The 25,610-nt window shown below is 46.3% G+C and overlaps 3 protein-coding genes across 8 annotated transcripts in view; 2 read left to right on the top strand and 1 right to left on the bottom strand.

Annotated features, from left to right (window-relative positions):
- RECQL5 (RecQ like helicase 5) overlaps positions 1–22,524 on the bottom strand; it is a 38,568-nt gene extending 16,044 nt beyond the window's left edge. For both annotated transcript variants that reach the window (XM_059048055.2, XM_067020577.1), the window contains exons 1-8: positions 22,369–22,524; positions 21,729–21,865; positions 20,760–20,881; positions 18,659–19,177; positions 17,958–18,063; positions 17,305–17,416; positions 15,966–16,128; positions 6,070–6,149 (exon numbers count right to left, since the gene is read on the bottom strand). In XM_059048055.2, coding sequence (XP_058904038.1) covers positions 6,070–6,149; positions 15,966–16,128; positions 17,305–17,416; positions 17,958–18,063; positions 18,659–19,177; positions 20,760–20,881; positions 21,729–21,855 — 1,229 coding nt within the window. In that variant the 5' untranslated portion in view covers positions 21,856–21,865; positions 22,369–22,524. The remainder of the gene's footprint in view (positions 1–6,069; positions 6,150–15,965; positions 16,129–17,304; positions 17,417–17,957; positions 18,064–18,658; positions 19,178–20,759; positions 20,882–21,728; positions 21,866–22,368) is intronic.
- Positions 3,305–3,562, top strand: SMIM6 (small integral membrane protein 6). The gene has a single exon (XM_067021619.1). It carries the CDS (start codon positions 3,306–3,308, stop codon positions 3,483–3,485), a length of 180 nt encoding a protein of 59 aa, XP_066877720.1. The 5' UTR covers position 3,305; the 3' UTR covers positions 3,486–3,562.
- Positions 22,525–22,664: 140 nt separating the features above from the next.
- The window catches only part of SAP30BP (SAP30 binding protein), a 34,451-nt gene continuing 31,505 nt past the window's right edge, over positions 22,665–25,610 (top strand). For 4 of the 5 annotated variants that reach the window (XM_067020534.1, XM_059048119.2, XM_067020533.1 and 1 more), the window contains exons 1-2: positions 22,670–22,826; positions 24,241–24,350. In XM_067020534.1, coding sequence (XP_066876635.1) covers positions 22,721–22,826; positions 24,241–24,350 — 216 coding nt within the window. In that variant the 5' untranslated portion in view covers positions 22,670–22,720. Of the gene's footprint in view, positions 22,827–24,240; positions 24,351–25,610 lie in introns of all 5 variants that reach the window. The other variant, XM_067020535.1, reaches the window with a different exon arrangement.

The following is a 25,610-nucleotide window of genomic DNA, read 5'->3' as shown; positions in this document are numbered from 1 at the left end:
TCTCCTGTTTTCCCAAACATTAACATTTGAAAGCAATCTACAGATAAGGACATATTTACTTGTGGGTAATAACAAATTGCAGACCATAAAAAACTGAGGACAGGGTGTTTCCCTGGTGGCCTAGTGGTTAGGATTTTGGGCTTCCACTGCCATGGCCCGGGTTCAATCTCTGGTCGGGGAACTGAGATCCCTCAAGTCGCATGGCAATAACAAGATAATAATTTTAAAAATAAAAGTTAAAAAACAAAAACAAAAACTAAAGACAAATTAATTTTGTCCTTAGGAAAAGTCTCCTCGCTCTCCTTGGGAACCAGCTGCCTACCCTGGAACACTGTCTCCTCATTCTAACTCCTGCGTCGGCTTCCCATCTCAACTTCAACATCGCTCCTCCCGGGGGAGTCCCCGCAGGCCCCAGGCCAGGCTATGCCATGGGCACCAACGGCATTCTCTACCTCTTCCCATCACATCATTCCCTTCGTGGTGATCATTTCAGAAGGATTTTCCGATCAGGGCCAGCAGTTAATTGAAAAAGTAATTAAAGCAACGTTTGTGTACCAGAAACATACGTTCTCTACACCTCTCATTTGAAATGGAAACATACTGACGCACATTCCTTGGTCAATCTTTTTGATGCAGGGCCGAGGTCTTTTCTCCGAGTGTGGGTTTGCCGACCAGAGTTCCTGAATTGTCTATTTGCTAATTTTGATTTCTTTAAGGCAGAATAAGAACTTGAAGACATCTGCAAGGAAACCTGAGTGTGAAATACTTCTGCATTTTTAGGAAATGTTTACAGTTGTCTTGTCCACATATATTTTTGACCTGAATAGCTGGGTCCAAACCCCAAAGCAGTAACTTCTTAGCTGTGTGACCTTGGGTAAGTTACTTAACCTCTCTGTACCTGTTCCCCAGTTGTAAAACTGGGGTTTCAGCTATTATCACTACTTCATTTTTATGTAATGTTAAGTGCAATTATGTAATTACAATAACAAGTACAACTGCCACAAAACAGGTTTGGGAACAAGCAGCTGACACTTAATAAGCATCCAAATAAGCTAATGGAGTGGAAGTCCGAGGGTGTGCTGAGACCAGCCTGCTGGCTCCAAGCATTCAGCAGGCCAAGGGCATTAGTCAGAGTGTTTTACAGAAGGAAATGCGAAGCGGCAGGTAAGCCAAGGTCAATTAAGCCAGGATAGTTAAGAAGGACTTCAAGGAACTTTCCCATCACCTCCTCCAGCCCTGGCTGCATGTCAGAATCACACGATGATGGTTTCCCTGGTGGCACAGTGGTTAAGAATCCACCTGCCAATGCAGAGAACACATGTTTGAGCCCTGGTCTGGGAAGATCCCACATGCCGTGGAGCAACTAAGCCCGTGCACCACAACTACTGAGCCTGCGCTCTAGAGCCTGCGAGCCACAACTACTGAGCCTGCCTAACACAACTGTTGAAGCCTGTGCGCCTAAAGCCCGTGCTCCGCAACAAGAGAAGCCACCGCAATGAGAAGCCCGCGCACCGCAACGAAGTGTAGCTCCCACTCGCCTCAACAAGAGAAAGCCCACACACAGCAACAAAGACCCAACGCAGCCAAAAACTAAAATAATTAAATACATTTTTTAAAAAAGAAAACACTAAATTAAAAAAAAAAAAAAAGGGAGAATCACCTGATGAGCTTTACCAAGCACAGGGCTCTGACACGCCCAGAGGCTGATCTCTGTGCTACCAGGTGGGGCCTGGGCACCGGCCTTCAGAAAAGCTCCCGGATGATTGGAACAGGCAGGGTTGAGGACCGGTACCCTAGAATGTAACCCCTGGGAGGGCAGGGCCTGCCTCTCTCGCTCACGACTGGACACGCAGCACCTGGCACCGTTCTTGGTCACCGTGGGCACTCGACTCCTGTCTTTCAAGGAGGGAACGGCAGCCACCTGGTTCCACAAGCAGGGGCACAGGCCCCACTCCTGCTCCCCAGATGCCCCATCACACCAGGGGGTGGGAACCCACACAAAGCAGCTGCGGCCGGGCCTAAGCGGCACACAAAGACACCAAGGGGGAAGCTGGGCCTCCACAAGAACCCGGGGCGGGGGGGCCTCAATGGTGATAAACACCCACATGCGGGTTCCAGGAGGTGCCAGCTGGAGCTGTGGTTAATCATCAACCCAGCGCCACAGGAAGTGAGCGGCCATGCGTGGCAGCCCCAGCCCCGGGGCCTCCGGAGCTCTGGGCAGGTCCTTTCGGTAGACGGGTCATCCGGATTGAGAGGAGGGGAAGGACCCAGCCACAGGTGAGGTGGACGGGAGGCCCGGGGCAAGGGCCCCGGACCCAGTCTCTTCCCCCACCCACCCCAAGTCTGACCTCTCTCAGCCAGGACACCCCAATCCACACGCCCTGAGCAGCCCCCCCAAAACAGCATCACAACGAGGGCAGAACGCGGCGGAGGGGGTAAGTGTGAAAGGCTGAAAGAGAACGCGGTTGCTAGGCAACGGGCCCTAGCCCACCTTTGTTTGCTCTGGTGACAGCAAGCAGGTCCGGTCAGGGGCAGTCAGCAATGCAGCCACCTTTTCCTCCCAAGAGTTGCTTCTCTGAGTCACAGTGCAGCTCTGGTCACCTGGCGGCTTCTTCAGCTCAGGCCCCCCAAAGCGTGGGGCCTGAAGGGTTACCCTGATCCGCCTGCCCTCTCCCAGGATACAGGAGTATAAACAGCAGACCCAGGTAATGGCTCCTTCCTTCGCCGCCTTTACTCCCTTCAACTGGCTACAGACTCACAGCCTGCCCATCTCAGCTGTGTTTCAAGATTAGTTAGTCCTTCTGTTTTCACCTGCCTCTAAGGAAGCCTACAGAGGCCTCAGCTTGAGACCATCCACTCCTGGGCTCCCGTGCTGATCTCTCAAAATGTTTCCCAAATGTTTGGCAACCGAGGCAGGGAACCCAGGAAGGGTCTACAGCGCTGCTTTTTAGATTGTGGCTGAGCGGTTCTCAGGGATGGGAGAGAAAGTCCTGCTCACAGCAGGGCTGTTCAGGCAAGGACTGGAGGAGCCAGAGGCAGCCTCCAGGAAGAACTCAAGGGACCCCTCTCTCTTGGTGCCCGTCCCTGCTTTTGCTTCTGCGGAGGAAGAAAGCCCATTTGTTGCTTGCTGGAGGCATCGAGCCCAATGACCCACCATCCCTTCAATGCCCGCTAGCTACAGAGGTGGCCGCCGTTCTCTGAGATCACACCAGAGGGTGAAGTTGGGGGCAGGGAGTAGCACCTGGGACAGGGCCTTGGAGAAGCCCCTGCACTCAGGGCCTCTGTCCCCACTTTTCCAGGTTCACATGGATAGACTACTAACAAAATGCACCTGGAAGGATGAGTTCTGGCAGAACCCCTGGGACCAGGGGGGCCTGGTAGTGATCTGCTTGTTCATCATTACGGTCCTGTTTCTCATCTTGTTTGCTATTGTGTTTGGTTTACTCCCCCCACTCAATAGGGTCAACCAGTGTGAAGAGTCGTGACCTGACTTTCTGTGGGCCAAGAAGGGGGCCACTGTTATACACTCTCAAAACACCATGAACCTTTTCTCCAAAGCCCTTTTAACAGTCTGGAATTATACATTTTTCATGTGATTATCTGATAAGTGCCTGTCTTCCCCACGGGTCCAGGCAACAAAAAGCAGGGGCTGGGTCTCTTTCTGTCCCCCACTGTACCCCCTTTTCTGATGTGCCCTCGCACAGAGTCAGTATCAATCAATATTAGCTGGTTGAATAAATGAATGAATGAACAAACGAGCAAATGAATGGATAAACAGAGGGATGCTGGGCCGTTGGCTCCCCCAGCCTGGGGACCCCAGGAGATGACAGAGCCCGGTACAATCTAGGCCTAAACCAAAGCTGTTTTTCCCATCTCAGACAGGGTCCAGAGGCCTCTAGGCTGGAGGAAGGTTGCTTTGAACCTAATTACTGTTCCTTTTTACACGCAAAGGTAAATTTGGCCCTGTCATAAATAATCAAATGCATTTCATGGCCACGCTCAGAGGAAGTAGCTGCACACAATGAAGAGAGGAAGCCATCTGGACACCCCACGCTGGCCTCATTCATGTGACCCAACAGTCTCTTCTCTTGGTCCCAGAGATGCCCAGGTATCCCTCACAGGGTCCCCCAGCCCCCATGCACCCCAGACCCTACAACGCAGCCCTTGTAGAAATGTCCCCGCGTCTGCCAAAGCCACCAAGCAGGCCTGTCCCTCGCTGCCAAGTGCCCTCCCTTTGCAAACAGCTGCTTCAACGTCAACCTCAAACCAGGCTATTCTTAGAAAAAGGGCAAGTATCTGGTGAGGAAGGGGCTTTGCCTTCGTGCTATGTACCATTCATGCAATGAAGAAACATTCGTTTTTACTCAAAGAGCAATTTCAAATCCAGCCACACCAGCCACGTTCACTCTGTCCCAGGGCCTGGAAGTCCTGGAATCTCACACCCTCATGTGCAGCAAATGAGATAGAAGAGATGAGGCTGCACACGGGACAACAGGAGGCCCACTGATGCCCGGACCCCTGACACTCTAACAGGCCCCAGCTCTCTGGTATGAGACAGAAAGCAGGGCCTGTCCTCTTGCCTGGCGAGTTGCTGCAGCCCAGAGGGATACGACAGAGCTAAGCTTCCAGACAGCTCCACAGAACCTCAGACTCACCCCAAACAAGAATCCAGCCAGGGTGACTTCCAGCAGAGGGGACTGTGACAACTAGCAAGGACACTGAGCCCTTTCATGACAAGCGCTTTACTCAAGGAACCAAAGAAGCCCTAATTTAGCAACTCACTATGTTAGTGCCTGAAAAGGGTTCTGGTTGCAATGGCTGTGGGCAAGGGTGCCAATCGCCTCTGCTGGGCGTGGTCTTGCCACAGAGGCCAAATGAGACATGGCAGCTTGGAGAAGGAAATAGCTTCAGCCTCGGAGCCACAGACTCCGAGGTGAATAGGAGGGGGTGGGAAATCAGAACACATGGCCCAAATAAGTGCCTCTCTGGTTTCCAGAAGAAAGCCCCAAACATCTGATGGGCACCACCAGTACCATGCACCTAATCAACTCCATGTTTCAAGAATCCAGTCTTGCAAAAACCAAGGTGGCATGTGTGTATGAAAATGTGCATATCACTGAAAGTCAGGAAATGGGGGATTAGTGGCCTCCGTGAGGGATCTCAGTTCCCCGACTAGGGATTGAAACCCGGCCCTCGGCAGTGAAAGCACCGAGTCCTAACCACTGGACCGCCAGGGAACTCGCAACCATGACCTCTCTGGACAACGGTCTGTTCATCTCTTAAGTCTGAAGCAATCAATTCTGCCTCATCTACCTTACAGGGCTGTCCAACGAGATCTGACCAGCGAGAGCAGAACAATCAAAGAGGTTTTTCGAGCTAAGGGCTACACAAATGCAAGTGCTCCCAGCTTGTCCAGAATGCTCTGGATGTCCCTCACACAGTGCATCCACAGCTGCTCGTGCCCAGGGCTCTCCCTGCCACAATCTGCCTGTTGCTGAGCAGCTATCAGGCTCTTTCATGGCCCCCACCGCCAGCAGATGCAGATCAAATAGATAAGTGGGTTCCAAGTGGGCAGGCTGGTATGTTAGAAAAGCTGATTTCTCTCCAAGCGCATTACCGCCCCTGCCCTCCCAAGACATAGCTGGGCCACATGTCTCTGTTTGGGACTGGGATGAGAGAGAGTGACTACTCCACACGTGAGGCCAGTGGTACAGCTCAGTGGCACGTGATGACCACGATGCCAGTGGCTCAGAACTGGTCACCTGTCTTGGAACTGAGTCACCCATGGTGCCAGCCCCTCCAGAAGTGGGTGGAGTGGGACGGGCGGATGACCCCCCAAAATACTCAATGAATCCTCACAATGCCAGAGTTTCTGGGGCCTTCCACAGAAAGGTGGGAGGGTACCAACTTCCACGCTCCGACAGGAAGTATTCCCACACGATGGCTTTCAGCAGGCAGGGGTCCCTTGGTGGCCCAAGAACTGCCCTATGTTAGCTGGTTAACTAGCGGTGCTGGGAGAGGAAAAGATCTCACTAACACTTGTTCCCACACACAAGATAAGTCACTCACCCCGATTCTTCACAGAAGGCCACCAGGGCATCAAAGGCCAAGACAGCAGCTTTATCGGATGCTTTGTTCCCTCTCTTTTCCTGGAGACAAGAAACGACCATTCAGTAAAAGTCTTACATAGTTGGACTGCCCTGTAACCCAACAAATGGTGAGAGAGAAAATATCAAATAACACTAATAAAGCCATTTACAAAACAGAGTCCCCACACCTGACCATGCATCGGAATCACCTGGGTAACTTTAAAAGACCTGAGACCCGATTCAGCAAGACTACTGAGTTGAACTTTCTGAACCTGGAGCTCCAGGGAGTTTATATTTTCAAAAAGCTGCTCAGGTGACTCTCAAGCAAAGGGCCCGGGGAATGGCATTTGGGAATCGCTGTATAATATGACCTAATTTCATAGGAGTTAAATACATACATGAGTGTGTGAAGGAACATACTAACCTCCGTGTGTGGGGAAGGACATACACTAAACGTTGACAGTCATTACTTCTGAGTGTTGGGATTATACATTATTTGCCTTTTGGTACATGGCTATTTGTTAAATTTTCCTCTTAAAAAATTGTGAAGGGACTTCCCTGGTGGTCCAGTGGTTAAGACTTCGCCTTCCAATGCAGGGGTTGTGGGTTCGATCCCTGGTCGGGGAGCTAAGATCCCACATGTCTCGCAGCCAAAACAGCAAAACGTAAAACAGAAGCAATATTGTAACAAATTCAATAAAGATTTAAAAAATGGTCCACATCAAAAAAAAAAGAGGCTTAAAAAAAAATCGTGGGCTTCCCTGGTGGCGCGGTGGTTGCGAGTCCGCCTGCCGATGCAGGGGACACAGGTTTGCGCCCCAGTCCGGGAAGATCCCACATGCTGTGGAGCGGCTGGGCCCATGAGCTGGCCACTGAGCCTGTGTGTCCGGAGCCTGTGCTCCGCAATGGGAGAGGCCACAACAGTGAGAGGCCCGCGTACCAATAAAAAAAAAAAAAAAAAAAAAAAAAATTGTGAAAAATTTTAAAATACAGAAGAGCCAAGAAAATATAGCAGACACTAATACCCAAGACATTCTCTATTCTTTCTGCTTCTGGAAGTTGAATGATTCCCATCTCCCGAACACACAAATACACATACTTCCTCTACTTCCATTCTCCCAATACATTTATATCACGATTTCTTATTATATCACAATTTCCCTTAAGGTGATTCTTCAGAGCTAACCGCGTGATTCTATTTTTACTATTTCCCATGATCACATATCCTTCCACAACGTTGTTTCTCCTGAAATTAACAGCTGACCTGTTTTTTCATTTCCTTAGATTTCAGTGCATCACGAATACCCCCCCCAAATGTTCTGATGTAATGAAAAATTCACTTCCAGAAGGGGGGGGCCAATGATGGCAAGGTCCACTTTTATCTTTGGAAACGTCCCTCCTGGTGCCTTCCATCCCCGTGTTCGACCTGGGCCTCTGCTCTCCAGGCCTGGTGCACAGCTGAGACTACCCTTCACTCTCGTCCTAGGACGCTCCCTTTGCCTCGCTCCTGGGTCAGGTCTCCATCTTCCTTTCCTAGTTGACTGCCTCTGCAGTGGAGAACATCCTTTAGTAGCTTCTCCAAAGGAGAAAGTTTCTTGAAATCGTCTGTCTGAAAATGTCTTTATCCTACTTTCACACTAACTGGTTGGCTGGGTAGGAAATTCTAGATTGGATGGTTTAGTCAGCATTTGGAAGCACAGTTTCTCGTTTCCAGTATTACAATGGTGAAAACTGGTGCGCTCTGGACCCCTCGACCTCCACGTAACACCTCTCTGGAAGCTTTCTGGATCATCTCTTTTAAATTTATTCTTTATTAAAAAAATTTTTTTTTCACTGCATTGGGTCTTCATTGCTGTGCATGGGCTTTCTCAAGCTGCAGTGAGTGGGGGCTACCCTTCATTGCAGTGCGCGGGCTTTTCATTGTGGTGGCTTCTCTTGTTGCAGAGCACAGGCTCCAGGCACATGGGCTTCAGTAGTTGTGGCACGTGGGCTCAGTAGTTGTGGCGCACGGGCTTAGTCGCTCTGCAGCATGTGGCATCTTCCCGGACCAGGGCTTGAACCCGTGTCCCCTGCATTGGCAGATGGATTCTTAACCACTGCGCCACCAGGGAAGCCCCTGGATCATCTCTTTATCTCAAATGATCTCAAATGTCTCAATGATGAGCCCAGTGTGAGTTCTTGTAATTCACTGTGTTAGTAGGTTTTAAATAAGTACCTTATACCTAATCACCTTACCGAAATCTTTTCCTTGTCTAATTTGAACTTCATACAAGTTAATCACACTCCCTTAGGTCATGGCAAACTATCATCCTTGGTCCTCACAAGGCCCCTTCATTCCCAATCAGTACTTGTATCTACCTTCTCTCCCGTCATTCAAATTTACTCATGTATTCAATAAACACTTATTAAGCACTAAACTACATTCCCAGCACTGAACTAGGCATTAATTACAGCTACACAGGAAAGGTTCCTGCTGTCATGGAACTTACATTTCAATACAGCAAACCTATAAAGTCTAACAGTTATAAATATGATTTTTATAAAAAGGAAGATATGAGATTTCCTGGGCCCCCAGCTATGCCTATTACCCTATGGGGAGTATTCACTATCATTTCTTCTTCACTCCCCATTGCTGGATATTTAGTTTGTTTCCGATTTTCTGTCCTCATGATCAATTCTACCATTCAAGCCCTTGAGCACATAAGCTTACGCACTGTCACTTTTGTTTACTTATTTATTTTTGGCTGCATTTTTTGGTCTTCTTTGCCGCACGCAGGCTTTCTCGAGTTGCAGTGAGCGGGGGCTACTCTTTGTTGCGGTGCATAGGCTTCTCATTGCAGTGGCTTCTTTTGTTGTGGCACACAGGCTCTAGGGTACGTGGGCTCAGTAGCTGTGGCGCACGGGCTTAGTTACTCCATGGCATGTGGGATCTACCAGGACCAGGGCTTGAACCCACGTCCCCTGCATTGGCAGGCAGATTCTTAACCACTGTGCCACCAGTGAAATCCCCACTGCCACTCTTATTTCAGGTGATTTGGTTCCAGAAATAGGATACCTAGGTCAAAGGGTACCTGTATTTTAAAATTTAAATAGATATTGCTAGATTGCTTCCCCCCAAAAGACTGTAACACTGCATTTTTCTCTTGGCAAAGTGTAGGCACTCTTTCCTTCACGTGCCCACTAGCAAAAGGAGTTTGAGCTCTTTTACACGTGTTTCAAATCATTTTACTTTAATTTGCATTTACCTGATTACTACCTAATCTGAACATCTTTAGATGAGACATTTGGATGAGCTTTTCTGGGAACTTTCCTTTCATATCCTTTTTCTTGTCAGTTGGTGAAAGCTCGCTATTCTCAACTTTAACCTTTTGTTTGCCTTTTACATTAAATATTTTTCCAGATCATCAGTCTATTTGTTTATGGTATCTTTCACCACGTATATTTTTTCCATAGGTTCAGGATCTATAGAAACTTAAGATTTTTTATATATTCAAATATTTGGTTTTTTAAAAGACAGCTTTCCAGATTTTTAATTTTCATTACAAAAATATCTTCACCATATCTCCAGCCCTAGGTGGCACACTGGACTAAATTTTGTTTAGTTTTTACATGAGGTCCTTAATCTTTTATATAAGGTGTCAAACAGGGCATTTTTATTTTATTCCTGCTGTGTCAGCACCAGCTATTAGACAATTCATTCTTTTCCCATTAAACTGAATTATCAGCTTCATCAATATTAAATGATATATTCTAGGACCTTTTTTTTTTTTGGTTTGTTTGTTCTTTGAATTTATTTATTTTTGATACAGCAGGTTCTTATTTATTTTATACATATTAGTGTATATATGTCAATCCCAATCTCCCAATTCATCCCACCACCACCAACCCCCGCCACTTTCCCCCCTTGGTGTCCATACGTTTGTTCTCTACATCTGTGTCTCTATTTCTGCCTTGCAAACCGGTTCATCTGTACCATTTTTATAATAAATTGGTGTTGAATTTTGTCAAAAGCTCTTTCTGGATCTATTGAGATGATCATATGGTTTTTATTCTTCAGTTTGTTAATAAGGTGTATCACATTGATTGATTTGCGTATATCAAAGAATCCTTGCATCCCTGGGATAAATCCCACTTGATCATGGTGTATGATCCTTTTAATTGTTGCTGGATTCTGTTTGCTAGTATGTTGTTGAGAATCTTTGCATCTATATTCATCAGTGATACTGGTCTGTAATTTTCTTTGTGACACCTTTGTCTGGTTCTGGTATCAGGGTGATGGTGGCCTCGTAGAACGAGTTTGGGAGTGTTCCTTCCTCTGAAATTTTTTGGAAGAGTTTGAGAAGGATGGGTGTTAGCTCTTCTCTAAATGTTTGAAATAATTCACCTGTGAAGCCATCCAGTCCTGGACTTTTGTTTGTGGGAAGATTCTTGTTGCTGTTGTTGGAAGATTTTTAATCACAGTTTCAATTTTATTACTTGTGCTTGGTCTGTTCACATTTTCTATTTCTTCCTGGTTCAGTCTTGGAAGGTTATACCTTTCCAAGAATTTGTCCATTTCTTCCAGGTTGTCCATTTTATTGGCATAGAGTTGCTTGTAGTAGTCTCTTATGATGCTTTGTATTTCTGCGGTGTCCACTGTTAACTTCTCCTTTCTCATTTCTAATTTTATTGATTTGAGTCCTCTCCCTCTTTTTCTTGATAAGTCTGACTAAAGGTTTATCAATTTTCTTTATCTTCTCAAAAAGCCAGCTTTTATTTTTATTTATTTATTTTCTTTTTGCGGCACGCAGGCCTCTCACTGTTGTGGCCTCTCCCGTTGTGGAGCAGAGGCTCCGGACGCACAGGCTAAGCGGCCATGGCTCATGGGCCCAGCCACTCCACGGCATGTGGGATCTTCCTGGACCGGGGCATGAACCCGTGTCTCCTGCATTGGCAGGCAGACTCTCAACCACCGTGCCACCAGGGAAGCCCTTTATTTTTATTTTTTAATTAATTAATTTTTTTGGCTGTGTTGGGTCTTTCGTTGCTGCGAGTGGGCTTTCTCTAGTTGCGGCGAGTGGGGGCTACCCTTCACTGCAGTGCGCGGGCTTCTCATTATGGTGGCTCCTCTTGTTGTGGACAGCTCTAGGCGTGAGGGCTTCAGTAGTTGCGGCACACAGGCTTAGTAGTTGTGGTGCACGGGCTTAGTTGCTCCGCGGCACGTGGGATCTTCCTGGACCAGGGCTCGAACCCGTGTCCCCTGCATTGGCAGGCGGATTCCTAACCACTGCGCCACCAGGGAAGCCCCAGTTTTAGTTTTATTGATCTTTGCTACTGTTTTTTTTGTTTCTATTTAATTTATTTCTGCTCTGATTTTTATGATTTTTCTTCTACTAACTTTGGGTTTTGTTTGTTCTTCTTTCTCTAGTTCCTTTAGGTGTTAGATTGTTTATTTGAGATTTTTCTTGTTTCTTGAGGTAGGACTGTATTGCTATAAACGTCCCTCTTAGAACTGCTTTTGCTGCATCCCATAGGTTTTTTTTTTTTTTTTTTTTTTGCAGTATGCGGGCTTCTCACTGTTGTGGTCTCTCCCGTTGTGGAGCACAGGCTCCAGACGCACAGGCTCAGTGGCCATGGCTCACAGGACTAGCTGCTCTGCGGCAGGTGGGATCTTCCCAGACCGGGGCACGAACCCACGTCCCCTGCATCGACAGGTGGACTCTCAACCACTGCACCACCAGGGAAGCCCTCTAGATATTTTTTGATTTCCTCTTTGACTTCTTCAGTGATCTCTTGGTTATTTAGTGACATATTATTTAGCCTCCATGTGTTTGTGTTTTTCACATTTTTTTCCCCCTGTAATCGATTTCTAATCTCACAGCGTTGTGGTTGGAAAAGATGTTTGATATGATTTCAATTTTCTTAAATTTACCAAGGCTTGATTTGTGACCCAAGATGTGATCTATCTTGGAGAATGTTCTGTGTGCACTTGAGAAGTTAATGTAATTTGCTGTTTTCAGATGGAATGTCCAATAAATATCAATTAAATCTATCTGGCCTACTGTGTCACTTAAAGATTGTGTTTCCTCATTAATTTTCTGTCTGGATGATCTGTCCATTGGTGTAAGTGAGGTGTTAAAGTCCCCCACTATTATTGTATTACTATCGATTTCCTCTTTTACAGCTGTTAGCATTTGCCTTATGAATTGAGGTGCTCCTATGTTGGGTACATATACCTTGATCATTATGCAGTGTCCTTCCTTGTCTCTTGTAACATTCTTTAAAATCTATTTTATCTGAGTATTGGTACTCCAGCTTTCTTTTGATTTCTATCTGCATGGAATATCTTTTTCCATCCCCTCACTTTCAGTCTGTATGTGTCCCTAGGTCTGAAATGGGTCTCTTGTAGACAGCATATATATGGGTCTTCTTTTTGTATCCATTCAGTGAGCCTGCGCCTTTTGGTTGGAGCATTTAACCCATTGACGTTTAAGGTAATTATCGATATGTATGTTCCTATTACCATTTTCTTAATTGTTCTGGGTTTGTTTTTTGTAGGTCCTTTTCTTCTCTTGTGTTTCCCACTTAGAGAAGTTCCTTTAGCATTTGTTGTAGAGCTGGTTTGGTAGTGCTGAATTCTCTTAGCTTTTGCTTGTCTGTAAAGCTTTTGATTTCTCCATCAAACCTGAATGAGATCCTTGCTGGGTAGAGTAATCTTGGTTGTAGGTTCTTCCCTTTCATTACTTTAAATATATCGTGCCACTCCCTTCTGGCTTGTAGAGTTTCTGCTGAGAAATCAGCTGTTAACCTTATGGGAGTTCCTTTGTATGTTATTTGTTGTTTTTTCTAGGACTTATTTTCTAATTCTCTTGTCTGTTCCAATGATTGTTACTGTATTACACGGGTTTGGTTGGGGTAGCAGCACAGCATATTCTGATGCTGGGTTAAGTACATCCCTTTCCTCATTCTCCTTTTTCATACTTTTCCTGGCTGCTCTTGAGCACTTATTCTTGCACATAAATTCTAAGATTCTACTTCCCAATAAAAGTCTTTTGGGATTTCAGTTGGGACATCATGAAATATTTATATTAACTTTGAGGAGAAAAGACAGTTTTAAGTCTTCCCAATCACTTTTGTATCTGTTCAGAGTTTGTTTTCTTTCAATGAGATTTTAGTTTTCTTCATCTAAATCAGTGGCTCTCATCCCTGACTGCATATTAACATCAACTGGGGAGGTTTTAAAAAAAGTCTCTTGATAAGAACCTGTAACATTTACTTCTAGGTATTTTATAAGTTTTATTCTTGCAAATTAAACATGTTTTCATTTCTATTCCTAGGTATTTACAGTAATGTTTCTCTTATATTCAGCCATCTTGCCAAGTTTTCTTATGAATCCTAGTAGATTTCTAGTAGAGTTTTTGGGGTTTTCTAGGCAGACATTTGTTAAAATTTCTATCTGCTGGTGTCTTCTCTCCTTGTCCCTGTGAGTTTATATACTTTTCATCCTTTTATCATCCTTTTGGTGGGGATCAGGAATAAGCCCTTTCCTTTCTTATAAGGAAAAGTCGATGTGTACCCTTTCGCAACGCCACACATTATGTTTTGGGGGGGTTTAATCCATGTTGATTCATGTACAGTTACTGCTTCATTTTTAACTGCTCTGGACCATTCCACTGTGTGACTAGCCCACTGTTTACTTACCCCACACCCCACAGAGGAAGAGTTTTATTTCCCCACTATGTTGCTGCAGCCAACATCCCTGTATACCCTCATACAGTCCATCATGTGCACTGACACCCTGTCTACCTAGATGTGGAACTGCTGAGTCACAGTGCACCGACTAGTCCCCTCCACGTACATGTGTCACCTCGTCTCTCTTCAAAGCAGCCGTTCTAGCTTATAATCCTGACCATGTCATGAGCTGCCCTCTCCCCACATCCTTGCCAACAGTGACTATAAAGATGTTTTACCAAATACCGCATGCTAACACACATATATATGGAATCTAAAAAAAAAAATGTCATGAAGAGATTAGTGGTAGGATGGGAATAAAACACAGACCTACTAGAGCATGGACTTGAGGATATGGGGAGGGGGAAGGGTAAGCTGTGACGATGAGAGAGAGTGGCAGGGACATATCCACACTACCAAATGTAAATTAGATAGCTAGTGGGAAGCTGCAGCATAGCACAGGGAGTTCACCTCTGTGCTTTGTGACCATCTAGAGGGGTGGGATAGGGAGGGTGGGAGGGAGGGTGACACAAGAGGGAAGAGTTATGGGAACATATGTATATGTATAACTGATTCACTTTGTTGTAAAGGAGAAACTAACACACTATTGTAAAACAGTTATACTCAAATAAAGATGTTAAAAAAAATAAAAAGAGAAAATCAAATACCATATGCTAACACATATATATGGAATCTAAATGTAGAGGATGGACATGAGGACACAGGGAGGAGGAAGGGTAAGCTGGGATGAAGTGAGAGAGCAGCACTGACATATATATACTACCAAATGTAAAATAGCTAGTGGGAAGCAGCTGCATCGCACAGGGAGATCAGCTCAGTGCTTTGTGACCCCCTAGAAAGGTGGGATAGGGAGGGTGGGAGGGAGATGAAAGAGGGAGTGGATATGGGGATATATGTACACATATAGCTGTTTCACTTTGTTATATAGCAGAAACTAACACACCAGTGTAAAGCACTTATACTCCAATAAAGATGTTACAAAAAAAAGTTTCATAATTGGAAAAAAAAAAAAACATGTTTTACACTTTGGCTAGTCTGATGGGTATAAAATGATAGCTTGTCATCTGATTTGCATTTCTCTGATTTCTAAGTGAGGCTGAGCATCTCTTTGTTGTTTTTTTTTTTTCTTTGTATGTTTATTAGATGTGCTGGCTTCCTCTTCTGTGAAATCCATCCTTTTTGCTATGTAGCTGTTTGCCTTTTACTGTTTTACCTGCTGGAGTTCTATACAGCCAGCCAATGATGTCTCTCACGATGAAATCCCCAAATGGCTCATTTTTTCACTTTGTTTATGGTGTCTGTCACTATAAAGAAATTTTTAGCTCGAATTGAGTCAAACAGATCAAGTCTTCTTTGATGGTTTCTGCTTTTAAAAATCTTGACATAGGGACTTCCCTGGTGGTCCAGTGGGTAAGACTCTGTGCTTCCAATGCAGGGGACCCAGGTTCGATCCCTGGTCAGGAAACTAGATCCCGCATGCATGCCACAACTAAGCTCACATGCCACAATGAAGATTCCACATGCCGCAACTAAGACCAGTGCAGCCAAAATAATTAATTAAAAAAAAAATCTTGACATACTCTTCCCTCCCTCAAGGCCATGAAATATTTTCTCCCCAGTTTTACAGTTTTTTGAAGTCTTTAATCCACCTGTAATTCATATGTATATGGCATGGGAGGTAGGGTTCTAATTTTATCTTTTTCTAGCATCAATTATTCAACAGTTCATCGTTTTCCTGTTGATTTCTAATGCCACCTATCATACACCAAGTTCCCTTATATTCCTGAGTCTGTGTCTAGGTTCTCTACAAAGAATATGTAATCAGTTTTAAAAAAAAAAAGGCTAAAATCAAAGAACTTATAACAATATGGGAAAATGCTTATGTAACAATGCTAATTTAAAACAAGGCAGGATTGATCCTGACTATGTAAAATAACACACACACAACAGACTGTACGAAGATCAATTAATTATAAAGAAAAAAGTCTAACCTAGTTATAAGCTATCCACCAACACCCTATTCCCCGCCTTGCTGTACCTTCTAGCCTTAGGAGCACCCCTCCAGATTACAGAAGCTCCATCTAGGTTCAGAAATTGCAGAGCGGTGGGTTCGCACAAGAAGGGCTCCCACTGCCCAGAACTTACCTGGAGTTTTGCTACTTCCTTCCTGATCAGGAAACTGACTTGGTCTCGGTCATTCCTAGAGTAATACAGACGGCACCAGGAAGGCTTTCCATCTCTGCCAGCCCGGCCAGACTCCTGGTAGTACCCAGCCATAGACTTGGCAATATTCCAGTGGGCGACAAACCTGTAGGATCCAAGGGACAAGCAGTATGAGATGTGGCAGAAAAGCTGAGGGGAGAAGTGACTCCCAGTCAGCGGAGCAGGGGTCTCCACAGGGACCAGGAGTGGGAGGCTGGCAGGCAGAGAGGCAGAGATAGTGCCCCAGAGTAAGCATGGCTAGGACCCTGCAGTCCTTCAGCAGGCCTTCCCGCCATGGAGCAGCCCTTGGAAAAAATAGCGGACTTAAAGAAACAAGATTAGGACACTTATGAGCTGGGTAAATCCTTGATAACATCTTTGAAGAGGGAAAAGGACAATACTTATGAAGTACCTACTATGAGCCAGTGTATCTATTTATCTTGTTAAATCATTACAGTCACCGTCATGTGAGGTAGCTTCATTTTATAGACAATGAACTTGGGATTCAGAGAGGTAAATTTGTACAAGGGGACGGCAGAGCTAGGATTTGAGCCTAGGGGTGTCTGACTCCAAAGTTGATCCGTAATAAGACACAGCTGACCCAGGGTTCAAACCCTGATTCCAAAGTCCATGTTGTCTCAAGTATAGTTCACGGTCTAATTCCTTCCCTGACCAACTCAGGGTCACTATGAGGCTTAACAAGACCACGTATGCAAAAGTGTTCTGTAAATCACACAAGGCATTACTGTTGTTGTTAATCAGAGCAAAGGGCTTCAGGCTGCAGCCCAAAATGTCTCCGGAAGGTCAAGCATGGCTGGAGGTAAAAGACTTCCCAACAGTGGCCAGCGTGGGGCTAGGAGGCTGGGATGTACCCATCTCTTCTGGACTGTCCAGTAAACAGTAACAAGGAGTGACGGTAACGAGATCTTTGCCTTCAGTTTTGCACAGGGAGCAGTTTTAAGATAGTTCCACCCCCTCACAGGCTCCAGATGCTAAGGTGGGAGTGAGTGGGGCTGTGTTAAAGGGTGAGCCTGATGGTCTGCGTGCTGCCCCCTCTTCTGGGGGATGGAAGAACCGTGCTGTGCCATCACCAGGGAGCAGAGGAACTGTGCACAGAACCTGTCAGCGTTTGGACTATGTACCAGGGGCTCTATCCTGGGGCCTCCTTCCCCTCTGGCCCTAGAAGGACACACAGACCTGGCTCCCCAGACAGAGCACCAGGAGGCCCACCCCCCCGGAGCCAGGCCCCAACTGGCAAAGTCAGACAAGAACCAGGGCTCACCTGACATTGGCTTTGTCCACTCCCATTCCAAAACTAACAGTTGCAACAATTACAGGGACCTTCTCCTCCATCCACTCGTTCTGCACCAGCGTTCTTTCAGGAGCCTTCAGCCCTAGAAAAGAGGGGAAGGTGAAGAAGGGAACTTGCATTTCCCTTGGGTTTCCCCTGAGGTCTACCTTGGGTCTGATGCTGTGCTGGGCACAGTACACACACCCTGAATCCATCACTTACCAGCTGTATGACCTCAGGCCAGGCACTTAACCCACCAAGCCTGAGCCAGTAAACACAGAGACCCAGGCCTGTGTGTGGCACAGAGCACTCCATAAATGTGACAGCCGGGATTCAAACCCAAGTCCATTGGCCTCCAGAGCCTGTGCTCTTTCCGTGACACCAATACCTGAGCTAAAAAAATTCATCACCTGCTGCTGGGTGGGCACAGGGTGACAACAAGAATTCAGGAGTCACAATTCTCCTTTTAGATCTCATTTGGGTCTAGACTCCTTTTTGTGAATTTAAGGGAATCACTTTAGCTCTGCCTGGGTATCTGGAAAAAGATGATGGACCACCTGATTATCCAGGATTCTTAAGGAACAAAAGACCGGCCAAGAGGCTTCTGAGAGCAAGGAGGGCCACGTGGCCCAGGTGCCCCTTACCTGCGTGGTACGCCTTGGCATTCACGCCCCTGTAACTGAGCTCTATGGCCAGCTGTTCACAGGCCTCCCTGGTCCTGCAGTAGACAATGCCACAGCCGGACAGCAACTGAAAGGGGAGACGCGGGAAGAAAATAAGCATTGGGAAGAACAAAACAGCCCACTGCACTGCAGCCTGCTCTTTTTCTTTCTTTCTTTCTTTATCAGCCGCATCACGTGGCTTGTGCGACCTTAGTTCTCTGACCAGGGACTGAACTCGCGCCCCAGCAGTGAAAGAGCCAGGTCCTAACCACTAGTCCGTCGGGGAAGTCCCTGCTTTAAAAGCAGCTCTAACTCTCTCTCGTCAGGCTCACAGTCTCCTCTGAGGCAGACCACCTAGCACAGCCCTGCTACTTTCTAACAAGGTGGGAACCAAAGCAGCTCAAAACTCAACTTTTCTAACCCCTGCCTCCTCCCCACAAGCCTCGGATAGGTCCGCAAAGGCCCCCCACGGGAGGACTCCGGGACACGGGAACCCCAGTGAGGGGGACGAGGCCAGGAAGCCAAAGGGACGACTCTGCGCACGAGTGTTACGAGGCTGCGGCTAGTCCTGGCCGGGGAAGCCAGAAAAGCGAAGACCTCGGAAATGGGAATCCTTCTCTCTGCTGCACATAGCAGTCCGCTGCCCCTGATGCGCCTCGGCCCCCCAACCTCAGTGCCCTCACCCCTTCATCAGCCTTCTGTCCGAGAGCCTTAAGGCAGAAGTCCCTCAGGTTCCCGAAGGGATCAGGAAGCAGTTCCTTGAATTGCACATCATAGAAGAGGTTGGCCCGGAAGCAGGGAGTCTTGAAGGTAGCAACTGGCTGCTTCAGCTGCAGGGCGGCAAACACATCCTCTTGGACCTGCGGGGTGGCTGTGGCAGTGAGAGCCACACAGGGGGCGTGGGCCAGGCGGGGGCGCAGGGCTCCCAGACGCAAGTAGTCAGGACGAAAGTCGTGCCCCCACTGGGAAACACAATGAGCTTCATCCACCACGAGGTAGGAGAGCAGGTGGCGAGACGCCAAGGAGTTCAGGGCGGGCTGGAAGGAGGCAGAAGCCGCCATCTCTGGCGTGATGTACAGAAGCTTGGTCCAGGGCTTTTCCTGCTCCAGGTCGGAGAGCAGCTCCTTCTTCTGCTGTGCCGAGAGCTTCGAGTTCAGGGAACTCACTCGGACCTTCAGGGCCAGCAGGTGGTCCACCTGGTCCTGAGGGCAGAAGCGGGAGAGGGGACTATAAGTGGCCTTCAGGCCTCAATGGTAAACGTCACTGTGACTCCCTGGGGTATTTCACAGCCATAAAACGTCCTTCTCCCACCCTCTAACGTGTCTTCTCTTTGCATAAAAAGAAGTACAGAAGGTGAAGTGGTTGATGCATGGAGCCAGAGAGACGTGGATTTAATCCCGGCTCAATTACCACATGCTCTTCAGCTGGTTCTTAACCTTAAGCGTTCAATTTTCTCACTCTCATTCTTTCCCTTTGCTATAAAAAGAGTAAAACTACCTAATAGGATTGTTTTAAAAATTAAATGAAATTTTACACTTGGAAGGTACATTAATGCCCCTAAACACTTAGCACAAAGCCTGAGACTAGCACACACTCACTAAGCATTGTTATTGTTGTTCTCTATCCCTCTCTCTCTCTCTCCTTTTCTTCATGGTGGATGGCTCTTAACCACACGGCCACACTTCCTCATTTCTGATTCTATCAGTCCACCTGCAGGCTTTAAATATAGTCAGAAGCACAGAACAGGTGTTAACAACATCCCAATAAGTTTCTCATCTTTTTTTCTGTCTCATGGCTGTGCTCTCACCAGAATAAAGCAGAATATACCAGGGATTCCCCTATATCGATTTATACCTCTCTATCCACCTGCATCTTCTATAACATCAAGAGTGCACACGTGTACATACGAGAGTGACTGTGTACGTGCATACACATACAGTTCCATATTTCTCCAGGCAAAAAGTTACAAAAGAGGGTGAGAGACCTCAGGCCATCGAAACACAGAAGACTCATTCATAACCCACCAGAGTGATATGCACTAGTGGAGAACCCCACATTTGGGCGATTCAGAAACCCAATACAGAGAGGGATATAGGCAAATCAAAGAAAAATAAGAGGCAAAAGACCAAAGAAAGGTGGACTTCCCTGGTGGTGCAGCGGTTAAAAATCCGCCTGCCAATGCAGGGGACATGGGTTCGTGCCCTGGTCGGGGAAGATCCCACATGCTGTGGAGCGACCAAGCCCATGAGCCACAACTAGTGAGCCCGTGTGCTAGAGGCCGCAAGCCACAACTACTGAGCCCGTGTGCCACAACTACTGAAGCCTGCGTGCCTAGAGTCCAAGCACCACAGCAAAGAGTAGCCTCCACTTGCTGCAACTAGAGAAAGCCCACGTGCAGCAACAAAGACGCAACACAGCCAAAAATAAAATAAATTAATTAATAAATTAATTTTTTAAAAAAGACCAAAGAGGGCTTCCCTGGTGGTGCAGTGGTTGAGAGTCCGCCTGCTGATGCAGGGGACACGGGTTCGTGCCCCGGTCTGGGAAGATCCCACATGCCGCGGAGCGGATAGGCCCGTGAGCCATGGCCGCTGAGCCTGTGCGTCCGGAGCCTGTGCTCCACAACGGGAGAGGCCACAACAGTGAGAGGCCCGCGTACCACAAAAAAAAAAAAAAAAGACCAAAGAAAGGAGAAGTAAAATTTCCAGCTATTAACCCCCCCCCCAAAAAAAAAAAAACTTCCTCTAAACTTTCTGGGCTGCCACCTTCATTCCCGAGCCTCACCTGAATCAAAGCAATGAGAGGAGAGATCACAATGGTGATGCCTTTGGCCAACAGAGCAGGGAGCTGATAGCAGAGGGACTTTCCTGCCCCTGTGGGCATGCACACAAAGACATCCTTGTCGCCTGCAAAAATACAAGAAGGCAACATCTCAATGCTTCCTGCCTTTTAATCTCTCCCCTTCATCAAGGCTGTTGAAAATTAAACAAGAATGTAGGAAAAACTCCTCGCAGAGTGTCTGGCACGTGCAAGGGTCTCAATATAACCTCAATTCTCTTCCCATCCTTTCTATGAAAAGGGGAGCGGTCCAGGGAGATCTGGCAATGCACACACATCATTTCCAGTAGTGGCGATAACAACTACAAGGGTAAGAAGTCTGAGTCTGCTGGGATATGGATGACTGAACTGAACAGCCATGAAAGCTGAATACTTCTGGATGAGTGGGCATATCTGTATAGATATGGAAACAACATCACTTAGAGGCCTTTTGTTTATAAATGTTATAATGTAATTAACATGACATTGCTGCTCCCCTCTTGACAACCACCATTTGTCAACATATCTCAGTTTTATAATATTATTACTCCTTCCTTCCCTATTTGGGACCCAAACCCCTCAATCTTCAACACAGGAATTACCTAGAAGGTGACTGGCTTAAGCTATTCCTGCCACGCCCCCACCCCACGCCCACCCCACTGCCTACACACAAAGGAGAATGGAAATTTATGAGCTGTTTTCAAAGACAACCTTAGCTCTGGCTATGAAATACCAGAAGCAGAACAGCTGGGTGGTTCTGCCAATAAAACTGCAAGTTTTGGGTGACATCTACAAGAGCTCCAAAACCAAATATGGCCCAAGGGTGGGGAGGAAGGAAGGAAGGAAGGGTCAGAAGGAAAGTGTTCTTCCTTCTGTAGTGGCAGCGCTATGGTATAGCCAGCACAAACATAAATGCAGGTAGTTTGGCAACATTACCTTTCACTACAGCCATGGTTGCCCTCTCCTGCAAAGGCGTCTTAAAAGAGTCAAACCCAAAGACCTTCTTCAACGTGCTCCGGACTTGACGCTCAGGATCAAAAGGAGAGGAAGGGTCGGTACTCATCTTGACGACAGTGGCCAAAGGTTAAGGCAAAGGTGATGATCATATGGTTGCAGGGAGAACCCTCTGTTCCGCTTTTCAAAGCCTACTTATTTTTTCTGTAAGTTTGCTTTATTACACTCAAACTATATTATTTTCAAATAATAGAGCTCCAGGTGAACAGCCTCAAGCAATACATTCCTGGGTAATTATCTCCATTTTTATGCTCGGTGAAAATAAAAATACCCAACTATCCCAGGCCACGGCATTAGCGCAGAGCTACAAATCAGATCACGAGAAAAAACATAAATGTCTTCAGAATAGTTTGGAGAAGATGGAATTTTTTTCCCTAAGATCCACCCTCTGCTCTATAAGCAAAGCCATGACGACCATTCTTCCCCCCAGGACCCCGACCCCTTCTCCCCGCCACGACCCCCGCGCCCAAAGAAGAGCTCTTCCTTTTTCCTCCTCTGAACCGTAGCTCTGTTCTTTCCTCCCTTCCCCAGCCGAAGCCTCCCTCTCTTCACCCCAAGATATCAGAGCCGGCCGTGGGCTCCAAGGAGCGAGGGGCTCTTGTCGAGCAGTTGCGGCCCGCTGGCTCGAGAACTACGCGAAGACCCCCATTCGCCACAGGTAGCTCTCAAAAGCCAAACTGCTGGGAATGCAGTATCAGGTAAAACCCACACAAGCTTGTGTCCGTCGCGCAATGATGACGTTGCGCAAGCGTTGGCGCGAGGGGCGGAGCCAGGCGCGGAAACCGCCGTTTTGATTGGTTATCGGTCTGAAACGGGAGCGGGGTCTCCTGGGATCCGGAAGTAGTTGCCTTTCCGCCCGGAAGTCGGCTCTTTGGAGTCATAGGAGTGAGCCACGCCGGGGCTGTGGGAATAAGATGGCGGGGAAGAAAAGTGTTCTGTCGTCTCTGGCAGTTTACGCGGAAGATTCAGAGCCCGAGTCTGACGGCGAGGCAGGAGTTGAAACAGCGGGCGGCGCAGCTGGTGAGGCCCGAGTAGGGAGCTGGAAAGGGAGAATCGGATGTCTGCTCGGAATGCTGCTCCCCTAGCAGGCGGGAGGGAAAGAGATGGTCATTGTGCCCCAAGTATCGGGCTCTGGAGCCCCGAAGGGCGTTCAGGGTCCTGGGATAGACCGAGCGTTAGATGCTCTGTAGCAAGAATGGACCGTCTCCTTCTTTTGATTCGATTATTCTTCTGAAACTTACTGAAAGTCTTCTCCCTGCTGGGCATCGTGCTGGGCGAAGGGTGGAGAGGGTCCAAAGCTACTGAACCACCACCTATTTTCTCCGGCCTTGTTGTTTGGTGGGGGAGAGCGAAGCTTTTTATTAATAATATGCTTTAGCCATATCTTGGAGCTTTTAAAAATACATACATCCTGTCTCCCCTGCAAGGGAGTCTAATTCAGTAGATCTGGAGAAGGACCTGGGCATTTGTGAGCTTTCCAAGGCTTCTTGGTGATTCCATTACTTTGTGAGTTGTTAAAGCCCATCAGTGATTTTGTTGCTCTACTCTGGTTAAGAATCACAATGTTAAGAAATGGGAACAGATCTATATGGGCACTTCGAGAGGCAGCAAGTTACCCAACGTATCTGGGCCTTGGTTTCCTCATTTGGAAAGTGATGGGGGTCGGGGGGGGCCTTGGACTGGGTTAGCTCCACTCAGTTTTGTGTGTTCTCTGCCTGTCAGGAAGTTCTCTGGTGGTTTCCCAGTAATTTGTTTTGTTTGGGGGCTTTGTAGTTGTTTTAAACGTAGGAAAAGATTTTGTTTTTCAAGTAGGCATGATTGGAAACCTCTCCAGGTGCCCCCATTAAAGGTCCTGTTCCTAGGGGAGGACACACAAAAATGAGAATGACAGAGTCGTTGTATTGATGAGAAGACAAGTTCATTGGTACCTATGATACAAGGTAGACACATGCAGATCAAAATAGATGGGGTTTTTTTGAATTTTATTTTATTTTATTTTTTGTACAGCAGGTTCTTATTAGTTATCTGTTTTACACATATTAGTGTATATATGTCAATCCCAGTCTCCCAAGTCATCCCCACCCCCACCCCCGCCACTTTCCCCCCTTGGTGTCCACACGTTTGTTCAAAAGAGATGTTTAAACAACATGGGATAATAGTTCAGAGAAGGGAAGGCTTCAGTTGGCATAATAGGTGGATTGGAAGCATTAGAAACGGAATTTAATATTACTTGGTTTTCTTCCCTGTTCTTTTAATGAATTCACACACTAAATTCTGTGATCTTCCCAAAAGCAGAATCTGGGCCTAAGGTCACTTACATGAGATTTAGGTTTCCTTTTCTCTTCAGAGATAGTCCTGGCAACTCAGATCACTAAGGTGTTTTTTTTGCATTCTTTTCCCCATTCATTCATTTTATTTTTCTCTTCTGTTTAAGAGGAGAAAGGCGGATTGGTATCTGAAGCCTATGGAGAGGATGATTTTTCTCGCCTCGGGGGTGATGAAGATGGCTATGAAGAAGAGGAGGATGAGAACAGCAAACAGTCGGTAAGTAAGTCTGTTCCCAAATCCAGAGCTGCTCAAAGCACCATTTATCAGAAACTTTCTGACCTGTACCAACAGTGTTCCATTTCATGCCTAATTTCATCCCCCTCCCCCTGTTTTATTTTCTTTAGTATCAGTTGAGGAAACTGGGTTGGATATCAGTAGTTCTATTTGAAAGTCAAATTCGTTTTCACCTGAACCATTTTGTATTAACCTTTGAATTGAAATTTGGGGGAAAAGATAGTGGACAATTTTATTTAACACAGATATCAGTGGGTATTTTATGTTGGTTTTCCCTGTTTAGATAATTTATTCCATTTGTAACAGTGCATTCATCCTAATTGGTGTATCATTTATATCTACACTCAATTTTGTGTTATTTGTAATCTTGGTTGGGGTTCATTCAAATTTTTCAGTTTATTAGAAAGAGTAGGAAGGACAGTTATTTGTGTTTTGATCCTTATTAACTCCTTTCTTGACTTTTTACTTGGCACTTTTTATCAAAGTGTTCTTGATCACAAATCTTGCCTGATGTTTAATATGTGCTGTCAAAGGAAAGAGAACTTGCACCTTAATTAATCAGAAAGACTTTAGGTACACTGTCACCTGAGCATCATGGGCCAGAATTTTAAAGTTTGGAGAAAAACAAGGATTCAGGCTGGTGCATAACACAAAGACATACAAAGTTGAATCTCAATATAAAATCTGGTTATTTAGCAACAGCTCTAATTAAAACACTCAGTGTTCTATATTATTTGTTTGAAAATTTCGTTTCTCGTTGATACTTAAACGTTAACATTAAAATGCTTCACAGGGAATTGCCTGGCAGTCCAGTGGTTAGGACTCTGTGCTGTCACTGCGAGGGCCCAGGTTCAATCCCTGGTTGGGGAACTAAGATCCCGCAAGCCACAAGGTGCAGCCAAAAAAAGGGGGGCGGGGATAAAATGCTTTACAAATTAAACAAAAACGTGTTTTGTATTTTCTGTTGTTTGGAAGACCTTTTTATCCCCTTAGGCCTCCCCTCCCCCATGATTGCTGATAATTCAGAATTGACTAAAATTGTTTAGAAAAGCTTTGTAAGTTATTTCGTTTTTCTGCTTTTCTTAAGTGCATACATAGTGGCTTAATATCTGTAACTATATTCTTCAGCAAATTTTCATGACGTGTGTTTTTCTTTTTCTTTCTTTTTTTTTTTTTTGGTGGTACGCGGGCCTCTCACTGCTGTGGCCTCTCCCGTTGCGGAGCACAGGCTCCGGACGCGCA

Source organism: Kogia breviceps, chromosome 19 (assembly GCF_026419965.1).
Source record: "Kogia breviceps isolate mKogBre1 chromosome 19, mKogBre1 haplotype 1, whole genome shotgun sequence".
Lineage (NCBI taxonomy): Eukaryota > Metazoa > Chordata > Mammalia > Artiodactyla > Physeteridae > Kogia > Kogia breviceps.
This window is presented reverse-complemented; position numbering and strand designations above follow the sequence as displayed.

Excerpts from the sequence above, each read along its gene's own strand:
- SMIM6 (XM_067021619.1), top strand. The coding sequence starts at position 3,306 with ATGGATAGACTACTAACAAAATGCACCTGGAAGGATGAGTTCTGGCAG.